This window comes from Notolepis coatsorum, assembly GCF_963971535.1.
Source record: "Notolepis coatsorum genome assembly, chromosome: 6".
NCBI lineage: Eukaryota > Metazoa > Chordata > Actinopteri > Aulopiformes > Paralepididae > Notolepis > Notolepis coatsorum.
In genome coordinates this window covers 101,577,648-101,593,520 of record NC_140170.1, presented here as the reverse complement: position 1 = coordinate 101,593,520, position 15,873 = coordinate 101,577,648, and the positions used below count along the sequence as shown (strand labels likewise).

The 15,873-nt window shown below is 42.6% G+C and overlaps 1 protein-coding gene across 1 annotated transcript in view; it reads right to left on the bottom strand.

The window, feature by feature from the left end:
* The window catches only part of LOC311229628 (rap1 GTPase-activating protein 1-like), a 63,114-nt gene that overhangs the window by 25,351 nt on the left and 21,890 nt on the right, over positions 1 to 15,873 (bottom strand). Inside the window, exons 8-11 of the mRNA XM_084315705.1 lie at positions 15,794 to 15,847; positions 15,578 to 15,661; positions 15,393 to 15,493; positions 14,594 to 14,723 (exon numbers count right to left, since the gene is read on the bottom strand). Coding sequence (XP_084171831.1) covers positions 14,594 to 14,723; positions 15,393 to 15,493; positions 15,578 to 15,661; positions 15,794 to 15,847 — 369 coding nt within the window. The remainder of the gene's footprint in view (positions 1 to 14,593; positions 14,724 to 15,392; positions 15,494 to 15,577; positions 15,662 to 15,793; positions 15,848 to 15,873) is intronic.

Sequence of the window (15,873 nt, the reverse complement as noted above, 5' to 3'; positions counted from 1 at the left end):
AGGAACTAGAGACTAGGAGAACTAGGGAAAGAGGACTAGGGACTAGGAGAACTAGGGATAGAGGACTAGGGACTAGGTGGAACTAGAAGGGGAGAACTTGGGACAGAGGGGACTGAGGCCCGCGGAGGCGGGCTGGGGAACAGGGAGGAACTGGGGACAGAGAACCGCGGAGGCGGGCTGGGGACAGGGAGGAACTGGGGACTGGTGGGAAAACATCTGGGCCGCTCTGCAGAACAGAGGAGAGGGTTAATATTCAAAGGGAACAAACAGGGCAGATGCAGAACAGTCCAAATAACAAAGTAACAAAGTAAATACTATCTTCGTGTGAACAAACACACAGTGGGAGATGAAATGTCCAAAATAATATCCACGAGAGAACAAAACAGAGTGGGAGATGAAATGTCCAAACTAATAACTAAGTGAGAACTAAAGGAGGCAATACGCTGGGTGAGTGACATCACAATCAAAACTCACCCAGGCGTATGCGTAATGGTACAGGAACAGCAGCGAGACGGGGGCAAGAGGCATTACGCTGAGTGAGTGACATCACAATCAAAACTCACCCAGGCGTATGCGTAAAGGTACAGGGACAGCAGCGGGAACGGGGGCAAGAGGCATTACGCTGAGTGAGTGACATCACAATCAAAACTCACCCAGGCGTATGCGTAAAGGTACAGGGACAGCAGCGGGAACGGGGGCAGAAAGCATTACGCTGAGTGAGTGACATCACAATCAAAACTCACCCAGGCGTATGCGTAAAGGTACAGGGACAGCAGCGGGAACGGGGGCAGAAAGCATTACGCTGAGTGAGTGACATCACAATCAAAACTCACCCAGGCGTATGCGTAAAGGTACAGGGACAGCAGCGGGAACGGGGGCAAGGGCACTACGCTGGGTGAGTGACATCACAATCAAAACTCACCCAGGCGTATGCGTAAAGGTACAGGGACAGCAGCGGGGCGAGGGCATCGCCACCGGGTGGCTGACTGTCCGAGCCGAGGAACAGAGTGCTGGAACAGTGGCGGTGGCGAGGGTGTCGTCCACCGGGTAGCCGACTGTCGGAGCCGAGGAACAGAGTGCTGGAACAGTGGCGGTGGCGAGGGTGTCGTCCACCGGGTAGCCGCTGTCGGAGCCGAGGAACAGAGTGCGCGCCACACCTTGGTGTGCGCGTCGGAACAGTGGCGGTGGCGAGGGTGTCGTCCACCGGGTAGCCGCTGTCGGAGCCGAGGAACAGAGTGCGCGCCACACCTTGGTGTGCGCGTCGGAACAGTGGCGGTGGCGAGGGTGTCGTCCACCGGGTAGCCGCTGTCGGAGCCGAGGAACAGAGTGCGCGCCACACCTTGGTGTGCGCGTCGGAACAGTGGCGGTGGCGAGGGTGTCGTCCACCGGGTAGCCGCTGTCGGAGCCGAGGAACAGAGTGCGCGCCACACCTTGGTGTGCGCGTCGGAACCGAGAGACGCCTCGGGGTGCGTCTTCGAGGAGGAGTGTGCCAAGCACGAAGGTCTAGAAGATGCGCGTCTGCGCGCTGGTCGGGAGAGCGTGCCAAGCTCGAAGGTCTGAAGTGGAACACTGGAATACCTCCCGTAGAGGATTAGAGAGCGCAGTACAGTGTCTCCCTCCAGGCAAACGGCGACAGGTGGCGAAGGCTTGAGCGCATCTGGCGCGCTGGTCTGGAGTGGAACACTGGAATACCTCCCGTAGAGGATTAGAGAGCGCAGTACAATGTCTCCCTCCAGGCAAACGGCGACAGGTGGCCAAGGCCTTGCAGATGCGCGTTGCGCGCTGGTGACTGGAGAGCGTGCCAAGCACGAGGATCCTTGGAAGATGCGCGTTGCGCGCTGGAGACTGGAGAGCGTGCCAAGCCCTTGAAGATGCGCGTTGCGCGCTGGTGACTGGAGAGCGTGCCAAGCCCTTGCAGATGCGCGTTGCGCGCTGGTGACTGGAGAGCGTGCCAAGCTCGAAGGTCCGGGAGATGCGCGTTGGTCTAGATGTGCGTCAGGACGAACAGCTGCGCTGGGGTCTGCAGTGGAACGCTGGGGTGCCTCCCGTGGAAGTTACAGGGAGCGCAGAACAGTCTCCTCCACAGGCTACGGCGACAGCAGACGAAGGCTGGAGCAAAACATCTCAAGGCTGGAGAAATCCAAATACAGCATTGGTAGACCAGAGGATCTCCCGAAAGAGTCTAGATGTTAGAGGAAATGACTCAGCATGAATACAACACGACCCCACGCCGAAACGAGGGGAAGAGCCCTGGTATTTAAAGCCCACAGGGGAACTAATTAGCCTGCCACCACAGGTGCGAGAGGTAATTGATAATAGTCCAGGTGTGGCCACTGAGAGTAAACGAGAGTAAAGAACGAGAGGGTGGGGGCTAGAGAGAGTGAGTGAGAAGGGAATTTCTAACAGTAGGCTTTAAAGAAACAGAGAAAAGGTGGTGAGCAGCGGGCAAAACCTCACAGAACCATCATCTTTGAGTTGATTGAATATTTCCTATCGTGTGTAGGATTTAATGCATATCCATAATATTGAGAGCATAAAACTCTGGGGTGATAAAAAAAACGAGACGTTGCAAAGTAATTCATACATGAGTTGTATAATGTACCTTAGATCAGTTTAAAAGAAAATACATTTGGGGCTTGATATTACTAAACTTCTAAAAAATACATTTGTATTGAAGCACTTTGTTTTTATACCTTATCATTATGCAAACAGGTAAAAAAACTATGTTGACATGTCTGTTTTAAGTGCATCAGTCAGTTTCATGGTTTTAGATGTTTTATAATTTATGTTTATCCTTGACATTCAACCAATAAACATCAAATTCAGAATTCACTAGGATTGTGCTCTCATGTTTTTTTACATTTAGCTAAAATATAAATACAACCTGTAGTAGATACACTGTTTTAGAACAATGGTGTTTGCAAATAGTCTGTTTTACTTATGTAACACGTTAGAGTTGAAATTCATGCATGACAATTGGTAAACCTTAGTCATTTGAGATCATAAATCCCCTCTTTTAGCTAGACCTGATCAAAATGACAGATAAAAACATAACCAAACACCTAAAAAATACACCAAAAGCAGATTGATAAAAATGTATACAGGCATGCGAGCCTAATCACTGAAATTACAACATCAAACTGTTTGTCTTACAAAATAGGGATGTGTCATGGGGGTGATATATCTCAACCCTTGACTAAAATAGCATTATCCTTCTGACTATTGATTAAATCTACTAAAAATCGACCTGTTTCATGATTTTAGATGTCTATAATTTATGTTTATCCTAGGACCATGCTACAAATCTTCAACACAGTTGGCTGAAAGGTGACTGAAAAGGTGACTGAAAACTGGATTGATGCATGTTACATGAACATGTCTGTTTGAGGAAACAAAATAATGTATTAAACTATTGCAGTATTACACACTATTACACTATTGCATGATTACACATTTGCACAATATTACACTATATAACACTATTACATACTAGGACTACCCTATGACAATATTACACTATTACACACTATGTCCCTATACACTATTAAACACTAGCACACTTAGATAAGATAAACCTTATCCCTGTGGGAAATTTCTATACATTTTTTCAAATAATTATTATTCCTCTATTTAAATCTGGGGACAAACACAGTTTTACCAACTACAGACCAGTGTCTTTGCTTTCACAATTTTCCAAGATTCTTGATTCATGATTCTTAGATTCTTAGATTCTGAGTGAGAGTCAGTATGGATTCAGGGCAAATCGATCAACAGCCTTAGCCTTAATGAATATATATGAAGAAATAACCACAACCGTGGATGAAAGGAATTACACAATAGGAATAGGAAATACACTTAAAAAAGCATTTGATACGATTGATCATCACATTTTAATTTCTAAATTAAATGTCTTAAATGCGATGAACTGGTTAAGTAGCTATCTTGAAAATAGACAACAATATGTTTTCAGGTGACAATTATATAATTGCCTATTGTCTACATTAGCTACAAATACACTGTATTTGTAATACACTGTTTAGAACAATACAATTTGGAAATATTATGGCTGTATTACTAGTGTGTAACATATTAGAAGTGCATTCTTGCATGACAATTGGTAGACCTTTTTACCATGTATTCATTTGCGATCATTGACCCCTCTTTTAGCTAGATGGTCAAAATGACAGCAACAGCAAAGACCTAAAAATACACATTTTCTGAACATTACATTTGAGGTGGAGCAAACTATATTGAATGTGTTGTCCCTCAAGGTTCGGTCCTGGGGCCCATACTTTTTATTTTATATATTAATGATATATGTGAAGTGTCAAACATATTGCAATTTGTTTTATTTGCTGTCGATACAAATGTCTGTATTCCAAATTACAAATGAAATGTGTAAACTTAAGATATGGTTTAATAACAATAAGCTATCCCTAAATTTGGAAAAACGAAATGTATGATATTTACTAATCGAGAGAAGGACAATGTGGCATTATGTATTGACAAAGGAATCCAAGGATTATGTTGGATGAGAAAATGACATGGAAGCCACATATAATGTACATAAAAAAATAAGGTAGCCAAGAGTGTTTTTTGTTTTGAACAAGGCAAAGAATGTGCTTGATTATAATTCTATGCGAATATTATATTGTTCACTCATCCTACCATATTTGAGTTACTGTGTGGAAGTGTGGGGTAACACGTATGAAAGCAACATAAAGCCCTTATTTATATTACAGAAGAGAGCAGTAAGAATAGTTCACAATGTAGATTCAAGAGAACATACCAATGAATTATATATTAAATCCAAACTATTGAAACTTAAAGAGTTAGCTGTAATACAGACTTTATTAGTTTTGTTTAGAGTAAATGCAGAGTATTACAAGCAAATATACAGAGGTTGTTTGGTCCCTAATCTTTCACACCTCCTTGCAGCACCCAGATCCTTTCACACCCAGATCCTCAAAAAAGATAGATATTTACAGCACTTTATATTTTCGCCCCAACTCTAATCTATCATCTCTTTAACTTTGATACCTAATCATATATTGATTGATTGAAAAGTTTATTAACAGATTGCAGAATGGGTACAGTTTCAAAGTTTTTTTTATTTTGAATAAGGCCTTTTCCCCACACTCTGTGCTATTTCAGGTTACTGTGACATTAAAAGAGGGGTTAGATGTGCATGTTGGTAAGGGAAGTTGACCTGAAAATGCATGCTTAGCATTGCTACAGTGTATGGACATTCAGGCCTTGAGGCGATCTATATCCAAAATAAGTCTTAATTAAAGATGGTTGAAACAGTTAAAACAGCTTGGACAGATATTTTCTGGACTGTTTTCACAAACAGTGTTGTATTTGTAAATCTGCTATGTCCTAAATGTCTGGATGTATTGAAAAAAGGGGGACTCTGATGTAAACAAGACATAAGTCTTATGATCTGTAGCCTTTTAATTTTAGTCTTACGAAATAAGAAAATAAGAATCACCACCCAAACTGTCAAATAGTTGGTATTACTTTTACATTTAGTCAATTAGTTGACGTTTTTATCCAAATTATAATTATAATACATCTCTGTTAGCGGTGTAACAATATTCATCAAAGTGTAGGTTGGTTTATTAGGACATAATGCATGTTTATGGGAAATCTTTTAAAATATGTGTGAAAACATTGTGTGAACTAAAATATGCTATGAGTATAATGTTGTACATTACTTGTACATGTTACAAAAGATATAAACCATTTGAATGATGACTGTAAATGTGTATTGAGTTGTCCCCTAATCTTCACGCCTCCCATGCTGTGTTTTAGCACCTAAGAGGGCCCTGTTCGCACCCCCGATCAGAGACACACACCTCACAGACACACATAGATCTTTTCTGTACTTTTATATTTTTAGCCCAACTCTTTTAATAACTCTAAACTAATTAAAGTGTATAATATAAAACACCTGTATTAACGAAATATTCAAACCCTAGACCCTTGCATGCTAATGTAATGGTGCACTTTTAATTTTACAAATTACATTTGTAATTTTCTTTTTGCTTAAACACAAGTGAAGATTATGTCTTTATCCATGAAACTAATATACATACATACATTTGTAATTTGGAATACAAAAAAAATTATTTTACATTTATTTAGACTTTTGCTTAAACACATTAGACACATTACATTTGTAATTTGGAATACACTTATCTAAAGATTGTGACATTTGGCATCTGGCAATAAGAAAACACACACAGACACCTTGGGGGCCGTTTTTCTACAGAAACGGGAAGTCGCAGAGTCATAAATCTGCTTTTGGCAGATGGTTTTGAGTCATCTCATTGGCCGTAGTCATTCTCCAGCCTCCTATGACATCTACGGGGGATGTCACTACCAGAATTTTCAGAGAAGCTGCAGTTAGACAGAGGGAGAAATATTCAGTCTACTGAGAGACATTTGAGAGAGGGTATTTCTTAAGATACACTCACCATTTGAAATAAATGCACTTTCTGAAGATACACTCACCATTTGAAATAAATGCACTTTCTGAAGATACACTCACCATTTGAAATAAATGCACTTTCTGAAGAAAACACACTAAATGTATTTTACATTTAGCATTTGAAATAAATGCACTTTCTGAAGAAAACACACTAAATGTATTTTTATTCTGAATATATATTCTTAAGACTTTGGAATACACATAATGTATTCAACCTTGTAAAACTTAATTGTGAAGATATATTCTGAAAACGTTTGGAAATACAGAAATACATATTGTGAAAACCATGGAATACATACAATCTGAAAATAAAAAAAACGTTTGAATCTAAAAAAAAATTGAATCTTTTATTTTGAAAGACTTTTTTTTTTGAAAAAAAATAAAACGTTTATTTTGAAAACCGGATGTCCCTCCCTCAAAACCGGATGTCCCGCCTCCTTACATCCTAGACCAATCAGAGAAGCCCTAGGGGGTCATAAATCATCTCAAAATAACCTACCCTAAGTCCCGCCCCCTTAAACCTCTCGGCCAATCAGAACGCTCCAAAAAGGGGCGTGGCTACAATCAATCAAACTAAAAGGGGCGTGTTTTGCATAAGTTGACACATACCGTATCCCTATTCTCTCTCTGAGAGCTATCGTCGGCCATCTGTTTCAGTATCTGGTAGGGGTGTAACGGTACACGTATCCATACCGAACTGTTTCAGTACTGGACCTTCAGTTCAGTAACTATGCACTGTGTACCGAACGCATGCAACAGTACGTTAACCACTAACGGAACACATGTGCAGAACTTTTCTTTGCATGCAGAATTGTATTCAAAACTCCAAATTCACCCCTTCCCAAAATATATGTTTGTAACACAGCAGGGTCATTACTGAAAATGTTCATAATTTTCTTTTTTCTTTATATATTTTTTTGTTCTCACTTTTTCTGTATTTTTGCTCCCATCCCAATTTAGTCGTTATGCCAATTCCCTTCCTGATCGTTGCGCGCATTGCCCCACTGTCGGCCTGGGGAGGGTGTAGAACTACAACATGCCTCCTCCGATACATGTGGAGTCAGTCAGCCGCTTCTTTTAACCTGACAGCCAGGACTCTCACTGGGGGAACGTAACGCGTGCAGAGGTTCACGCTATTTCCCCCCGATCCCCTCCCTGCTGAACAGGCGCCCCGACCGACCAGTAGGAGTCGCAGTTTACAATGACCAGGACACATACCCCGCCGGCTTCCCACCCGCTAACACTGCCAATTGTGTTAGTAGGGACGACTGACCAAGCCGGAGGTACCGCTGACAGCTGGATTCAATCCCAGAGTTTCTGCGGTGGTAGGCGGGTGCATTCTCCACTGCGCTACCCAGCCGCCCCGTTCATAATTTTCTTGTTCGCCAAATAACACACACACACCCACCCCCACACCAACTTTCTTCCGCGCGACTTTCACTCACAAATTTAAATAAAGCAAACAACATACTTTTGCTGAGCTCCTTTCCAGTCGAGCTGCTGCTGTGTTTAAATCCAAAATATTTATAAATCCTCTGCCATTGTTGTGTAACATGTCATCTCTTCTCTAGAGTCTTCTTTCTCTGCTTCACGTGAAGTTAAATCTACTCTAGAAGTGAAACTGAAACTTAAAAAGCATACACCGGTGGGGGCGGGCAGGGGTAGGCAATTAATTTACTCAGTGGATTCCTGAACACAGAATGACACCGGTATCACTGACTACCGCGGCAAGCTAGGTGGAACTAAGTATAACTTAATTAAAGATAATTATATTTAATAATAATAATAATAATTATTATTATAATAAATATATAATAATTATTATAAATATTTTTTTCCTGTTGTACCGAACTCGTACCGAACCGTGACCCCAAAACCGAGGTACGTACCAAACCGTGGCTTCTGTGTACCATTACACCCCTAGTATCTGGTGATGATTTGTTGTACTTACAGAGTCCATAGATCTGGATAATGATCAAACAACACCCTTCAGTGAAACAACAAATGAAATGCTGAGAGCTTATCAAATAAATAGAAACTTATACTATTGTGTAGTTTGAGGAGAACACCACCAAGCAGAAGGAGACTCTTTATAATATTGTGTAGTTTGAGGAGAACAGCACCATGCAGAAGGAGGAGACTCTTTATAATATTGTGTAGTTTGAGTAGAACAGCACCATGCAGAAGGAGGAGACTCTTTATAATATTGTGTAGTTTGAGTAGAACAGCACCATGCAGAAGGAGGATACTCTTTATAATATTGTGTAGTTTGAGGAGAACAACACTACCACTAGTCTAGAGTAAAGTGTCTCACAATGGATTCTAGTCTACAGTAAAATGCATTACAATGGGTTCTCGTCTACAGTAATGTGCTATTTAACACGTTAATAGGTGTTGGAACAAATTAGTGTTTGTGTCTGTTTTAATCATTGGTACCAGAGGAGAGAGTATGGAACTCTCAGGGCTAAATCCACAAAGAATGGATTGCACGGAGCAAGTTGCACCCTTACTTACAATGCATTATGAATTGAAAATGGGGGACCCTGATGTAAACAAGACGAAAGTCTTTCTCTGGTCTGCATCCCCTTAACAATTGTGTGTATTGAGCCGTACTGTATTGTACCCATTCTGCAATCTGTTTCATTCACTCAATCACCGTGCAGATTGATTGATTGAATGAAAGTTTTATTAACAGATTGCAGAATGGGTACAATACAGTACGGCTCAATACACACAAGTGTTAAGGGGATGCAGACAAGAGAAAGACTTTCGTCTTGTTTACATCAGGGTCCCCCATTTTCAATTCATAATGCATTGTAAGTAAGGGTGCAACTTGCTCCGTGCAATCCATTCTTTGTGGATTTAGCCCTCGGTGTAGTGGGTGGTCAACAAGAAGGATGGCCTTGGCTTTTTGAAGGGCTGGTCTCAGACCAACCAAGTCAAGTCAAGAGTTTTATTTGTCACGGCATACACGTATACAATGAAATGCAGGGGGTCTTGCCCGCAACGATGTGCATAATACAATAGTAATATATAGTAAGAATCCAATAGAACGACATTGTGCAATAAAACAAGTAAACAAAGTAGGGCATATCGGTATATGTAGGTAACCTGTCTGACTCCTATCATCAGGGATGGCCCCAGGCATAGGCAAAATAGGCGGGGGCCTAGGGCACCGTCAAATGGCCAAGGGGCGCTTGGCACCTAAAAAAATAAAAAATGTGTTTGCCCACCGGTGCGACATGCCACTTTGGCGACCTCTAGCGGCTCGGGTGTGCATATATTTTAATACAATATATATATCAAATTAAAGCCCTACTTCAGGCTATGGACGCAGGGTGTTTTTTCTGTACTGTGCCTGCAGGTGAACACTTGTCATCTACATCAGGGGTTCCCAAACTTTTCAGGCCAGGACCCAGAAAATAAGGCGTCGGAGAGCCGCGGCCCAATGCACATCGTCAGGCTTTTTTTTTTGCCAGGCGACCGATTTTTTAAGCCAAATATCACTTCAATCCTATTAAGTTAGTTCAAGTTAGTTATTCATTTATATGTGCTATTTATGAGAGGGCTAACTTGTTGCAAAATAATAATGATAATAATAATAGCCTCATTAAAATACTATTGTTGCTTCGGTTGTTTTCAGCGTTTTATGTGCATAATCTGTTATTTAGTTTGAAATGTTCGTTGAAATAAGTAGATTTTTCGTTTTTGTTTATTTATTAAGTTAATATAAAACCATATAGTCACATTTTAGAATACAATAGAATAGAATTTTAGAATACAACTAGAAACACTGTCCTGGCCTGCTTCTAAGTTCAGTGGCCTGACAATTTTTTTTTTTTTTTTTTTTTTGGAAATCATCTCGCGGCCCACCCGTGGCTGCTCGCGGCCCACCTTTGGGTCGCAACCCCGACTTTGGGAACCACTGATCTACATCACCTGCCCCAAGTGTACCTGCTACACAGTCTGCAGGAGAGACATCGACCTCACGTATTGCAGCACAGTCTGCATCAAGTGAGTCCAGTTTATTATAGCACATTATTACAATAGCACTTTTATTACAAATAATATTACTAATAATGTATGTACAACACACTCAAGCGCACACACACACACACACACACACACACACAGTAACACACACACACACACACACACACACACACACACACACACACACACACACACACACACAGAAGCGAACTGTCATGTTCCGTGGTATGCAGGAATGGAACTCTCTTCCCAGACATGTTAAGCAGGAGAATAGTAAATGCCGTTTCAAAATCGTGGTAAAACAACATTTTCAACCAAAGAAATTGACATTCCCTAATAGATAGTGTGTACGTAAATTAAAATGTATGTGTCTGATAAAGAGATAGGTATATATGGATGAAAAGGCATGTGTCTGATAGGGATATATTATTAAAATATTGTATAATTTTGTATTTTTATATTGTATTATGAATTTGATTAGGGTTTTTACTGTTGTTTTAATTGTCTGTATGACATGTAAATGTTGTGAGTGTATAAGGGTTTTTATTGTTGTTTTAATGGTCTGTATGCCATGTAAATGTTATGAGTGTATAAGGGTTTTTATTGTTGTTTTAATTGTCTGTATGACATGTAAATGTTGTGAGTGTATACGTCTGTAACTGTATTTTATGTGTTATGGACCCCAGGAAGAATAGCCCCAGCACTGCTGTGGCTAATGGGGATCCAAATAAACTTAAACACACACACACACAATCTCAATCTGTCCACCAAGTATGAGAATGATATGTCAGTCAATTTTATCCATTTTCAATTAAATTCAATAGAAACCTTTATTTATTCTCGAAAGGACAATTGAGGTCACCCTCATTTTCAATGTCGTCGAGACTTTACAAACATTTCAATGCATAAATTTTTTACAATATAATAATAATAATAAATATGAATAACTATCTATATAGCACTTTTCACACATGGACCGCAGTCCAGAGTGCCCCACAGCAATTTGTATAAAATGAAAATAGGCATAAAATCAGCACACAGTTGACAGAATAAAAACAATGCATAAATTGCAGACATAAGAATAAGGTATAAAAGACAATAAAAGTAGTGCAACGTAAACGTGCAGACATAAGAATAGGCATAAACACAATAAGTACAATGTTGCTCGAAGGCATGTCAACCCCCCGGAACAGCCAGTCCCCAAAACATCCCACAGATCAATCCCCATCCAAGACACCCCCCCCCGCCACTCACACCGCCATGCACGGCGACAAGGAAACCAGCGAATCACATGCCCCCACCCCCAAACTCCACGGAGGAATGACCCAGGACCCGCAGCCACGCCAAAGGAGCCACGACTCCAAACACCCAGGAGCTAAGCCTGACGATCAAGAAGATCCATGATGAGTAGCTCTATGGATTTCAGCCCCGCCCTTGCTCATGTGATATACAAAGTTGGGGCCATTTCCTCAGAGCCAGAGTCACAAAAAAAGCCGACAAGCTAACAGTATATCTGTAAGTAAAACAGCCTCCGAATTGTCTGATGATTGCTTGTGTGTAGCCAGGTTTGTGCAGACTATAGGACAATGTTGATTAGACAGGATAAAACACTTGACTTTGAGAATGTCGGCACAGCGACTATTCCTTCAGACCCATTTGTGGTCAGACAAACTAAAACACACAAGTGATTACAGTGGGACAGTTTGCAGACCCATGTAGTAGTCTACTGCCAACATTTTAGCATTCTAGCCTTCATCAAGGACATTCCTTATTGTGCTCTAGACATAATAACTGGCCTTGCATCTATTTGAGCTATTATTAGCGATGATACGTGTGCCTTCTGCTGTGGTATCGCATATCCAGTCTGTCTCTGGCCCGAGCTCATGAGATAGTTAACTGTTCGTTTTTATGTTTATCCACACTGGGGCCTGCTGGGCGCAGATGGCTTTAGTCAGAACACTCCAACCCACAGACTGTGTGCAGATGGACTGCCGCACTCGAGAGCTCTGCCATGGACAGCGAGATACTTAATAATGAACTCAACACATGCTGGGCCGAGACTGAGATCAAATCAGATCAAATCAGAGAGGCTCCGTTAAGTCTTTTTTTTATCTACTTTTTCTCCTCCTTTTTTCTGTATTTTCCTCCCATCCCAATTTAGTCGTTATGCCAATTCCCCCCTCCCCTTCCTGGTTGTTGCGCGCATTTGCCCCCCCACTTGCCGGTCTGGGGAGGGTTGATAGATACTATCACATGTCCCCTCCGATACATGCGGAGTCAGCCAGCCGCTTCTTTTCACCTGACAGCGAGGACTCTCACTGGGGGAGCGTAACGCGTGGGAGGCTCACACTACTTCCCCCAGCTCCCTCTCTCGCTGAGCAGGCGCCCCGACCGACCTGTAGGAGTCGCTGTTTACAACAACCAGGATACACACCCCGCCGGCTTCCCACCCGCTAACACTGCCAATTGGTTATTATGGAAGACCGACCAAGCCGGAGGCACCGCTGACAGCTGGATTCGATACCAGTGTCTCTGCGGTGGTAGGCTGGCGCTTAGTCCGCTGCGCTACCCAGCCGCACCCCAGGCTCCGTTAAGTATGTGTTCACTCTAGTCTCTCCTCACATGTTTCTGTCGTGGTTACTCCTCTAATGTTGTCGCTTCCCTTCAGTACAGTCTCTCTTGGCGGCAGTTGTTTACGCCAGAGTGTGTCCTTGTTCCCTCCATCAGAACGTCACCCTCTGTGATCTCTTTGTGGGGTTACTGAGGTAACGAAGGCCAAGGGAACACAGAACAGCTGAGCAGTATCTTATTACAGAGAAAAAAGCCTTGTGTCCCACAAATCTAGTGACCCAACTTCAAGGGGGGAATCCCTATGATAGCGGAAACCTTGTCACGTGGTAAAGTCTCTGGAGAATGTGAATGTGAAAGGAGATGTGACAATACTGGATGAGAGGGGGAGAGGAGACTAATATATTCATAAACACTCACCAAGACACAAGACACCAGGTTACGGTCGCCCAAAACTATGTTATTCTAACACAAAAACTGTTACAACTTTTGGCTAAACGTGAGCTTAAAAACAACCTTGAATTCTACAACCTTGGACTATATTTGGTGAATGGACTGCGTTTATATAGCGCTTTTATCTAAAGCACTTCACAATGTATGCCTCACATTCACCCATGCACCCATTCACTCACACACCGACGGTGGAAGCAACCACGCAAGGTGCCAACCTGCTCATCAGGTACAGTTAGGGGTTAACACTTTAACACGCTGCCGGGAGGAGCTGGAATGGAACCGGGAACCTTCTGATTACCAGATGACCACTCTACCCCCTGAGCCACTGTCGTTCCAGTTCCATATAGAGAATGTATCGAGGAAGTCACAAGGTATGACCTTTAACGATCAATTTGTGAAGATGTCATGATCTGGGACATCTGCTTTTTTGTCACCAGCCCCTGTCCTCTACGACCGTGTCCCCCAGGTTGTGGACTTCTCTTCCCCTTGCCATGGACATTTCTCTCTCTGCTCTCTCTCTATCTCTCCTCTTCTCTCTTGTTCCATGTATTGTGTTTCTTTGTCTATGTTTCATTATTTGTATCATGTTTTACTGTCTTGGTTCTGTTCTATGTATTGTGTTCTCTGTAGTTACTTCTACTAAGGTTTTGTGCCTTGTTCAGTGTGTTCCCTGTCTGTTTCCCTCCCATGTGTCTCTAGTATGTTATCAATCCAGGTGTTTCTCATGTTGTAATTCTTCTGTGTATTTCTGCTCTGGTTTTGTGGTGTCATTGTCAAAGTAAGTGAGCATTAGCCATTTCTATGTGTTGTTCCCTAGTCTCTCCATGTTCCTAGTTATATTTTGCCTGTTTTCTTTCCATGTAGTTTTCAGCTTTCTGTTCATGTTGACGTTAGTCAGCTAGGCTGTCAACTTTTAGTGCCAGTTATTTTGTTCCCCTACAATAAACAACCCAGGTTGGGTTCCTCTCTTCAGCTGCCTCAGCCTCTACTGTCTTGCATTTGGGTCCTACTCCCTCCACTTGTTACAGAAGGACATTCAGCTATAGTAATACATATTTATCATGATGTGTGACACTTGGAATGTACCTGTTGTGAGTCTCCCTCTGTGTAGGGCAGCTTGGTCGACACATGGAACATGATCTCCTTGTTGTGGAAGTTGGTGTAGACCGATTCTGTTCCTGTCTGGCCGTGAGTGACGTCCAGCCCACCACGAAAGCTGCAGCGGAGAAGAGATGAGATGAGAGGAGGAGGGCGGGGGTAGAGATGAGAGGAGAGGAGAGGAGGGGAGAGGAGGGAATGAAGAGGAGATATTTCAAGAAGAGATAGGAGAGAAATGGAAAAAAGGGAGGAATGAGAGGAGATGATAAGATATGAGGAGAGGGGGATTCAGATGAGGGGGATTCAGATGAGGGGAGATACGAGGGCATGAGAGGAATGGAGAGGGGAAGAGAGGAATGGAGAGGAGAGGAATGGAGAGGGGAAGAGAGGAATGGAGAGGAGAGAAGAACCAGTGCTGAACAGTGCTCGGAGTGGGATATGTACGCTTTTCAGGCTCTCGCTCCATCCAGACACCCTCATCCATCACTGAAGTAAGACCAAAAGCAATTGTTCCGCCCATCAATCACAACGTCAGCACCACTACAAATATCTTGGCGCTCTAAATCGAGAGAATCAGAGCAAATCTTACTTTAATAAACTAAGCCCCAGATAAGACCGCTGCACTATTACAGGGATTCATCTTAAGTCAGCTTTAATCAATAGCACCGTGAGGGATGGCCTGCCTCTGTGAGATATGGAGTGGAAATTCTGAGAAATGGAATAATGCACAGCTGTGGTTCTGGTTGGGGGGGGGGTTGGTGGGGGGAGCATTTTGAAGCTTACTTACCCTTTAAAGTCGTGGAGCTCAATCTTGTGTCCCAGAAATTCCAAGAACTCTACAAAGGCAGGACTTTCATCCATGTTCCCAAAGACCTCCTCCTCTGATGTCTGCAGACGGAGAGAACCGAGGGCAAGATGAGGAAGAGTGACGTGAGAACTAGACAGGAGAGAGTAATGGGAGGTGTCACTGACCTGACCAAACTTCTGATAGATGACTCCAAACTTGAAGTTGTTGTTGATGACGTGCTCGTCGAAGGTGACAATGAGCCGTGAAGCCTGAGCGAGAGGAAAAGGACTGGCCGTTCAGATGATTTGTTAACATCACATGAGCCTAGTGCATATCAGAACAAATTGTAGAGGATCTTTGTAATTACTCAGTGAAACGTTACAATTGACATCAATGCCTACCTTTGGGTAGAGGACGGGGTAAAATCTGTCCACGTTTACCTCTTCACAGACAAGCTGGAAAAGATACAAACCAAAAAGAA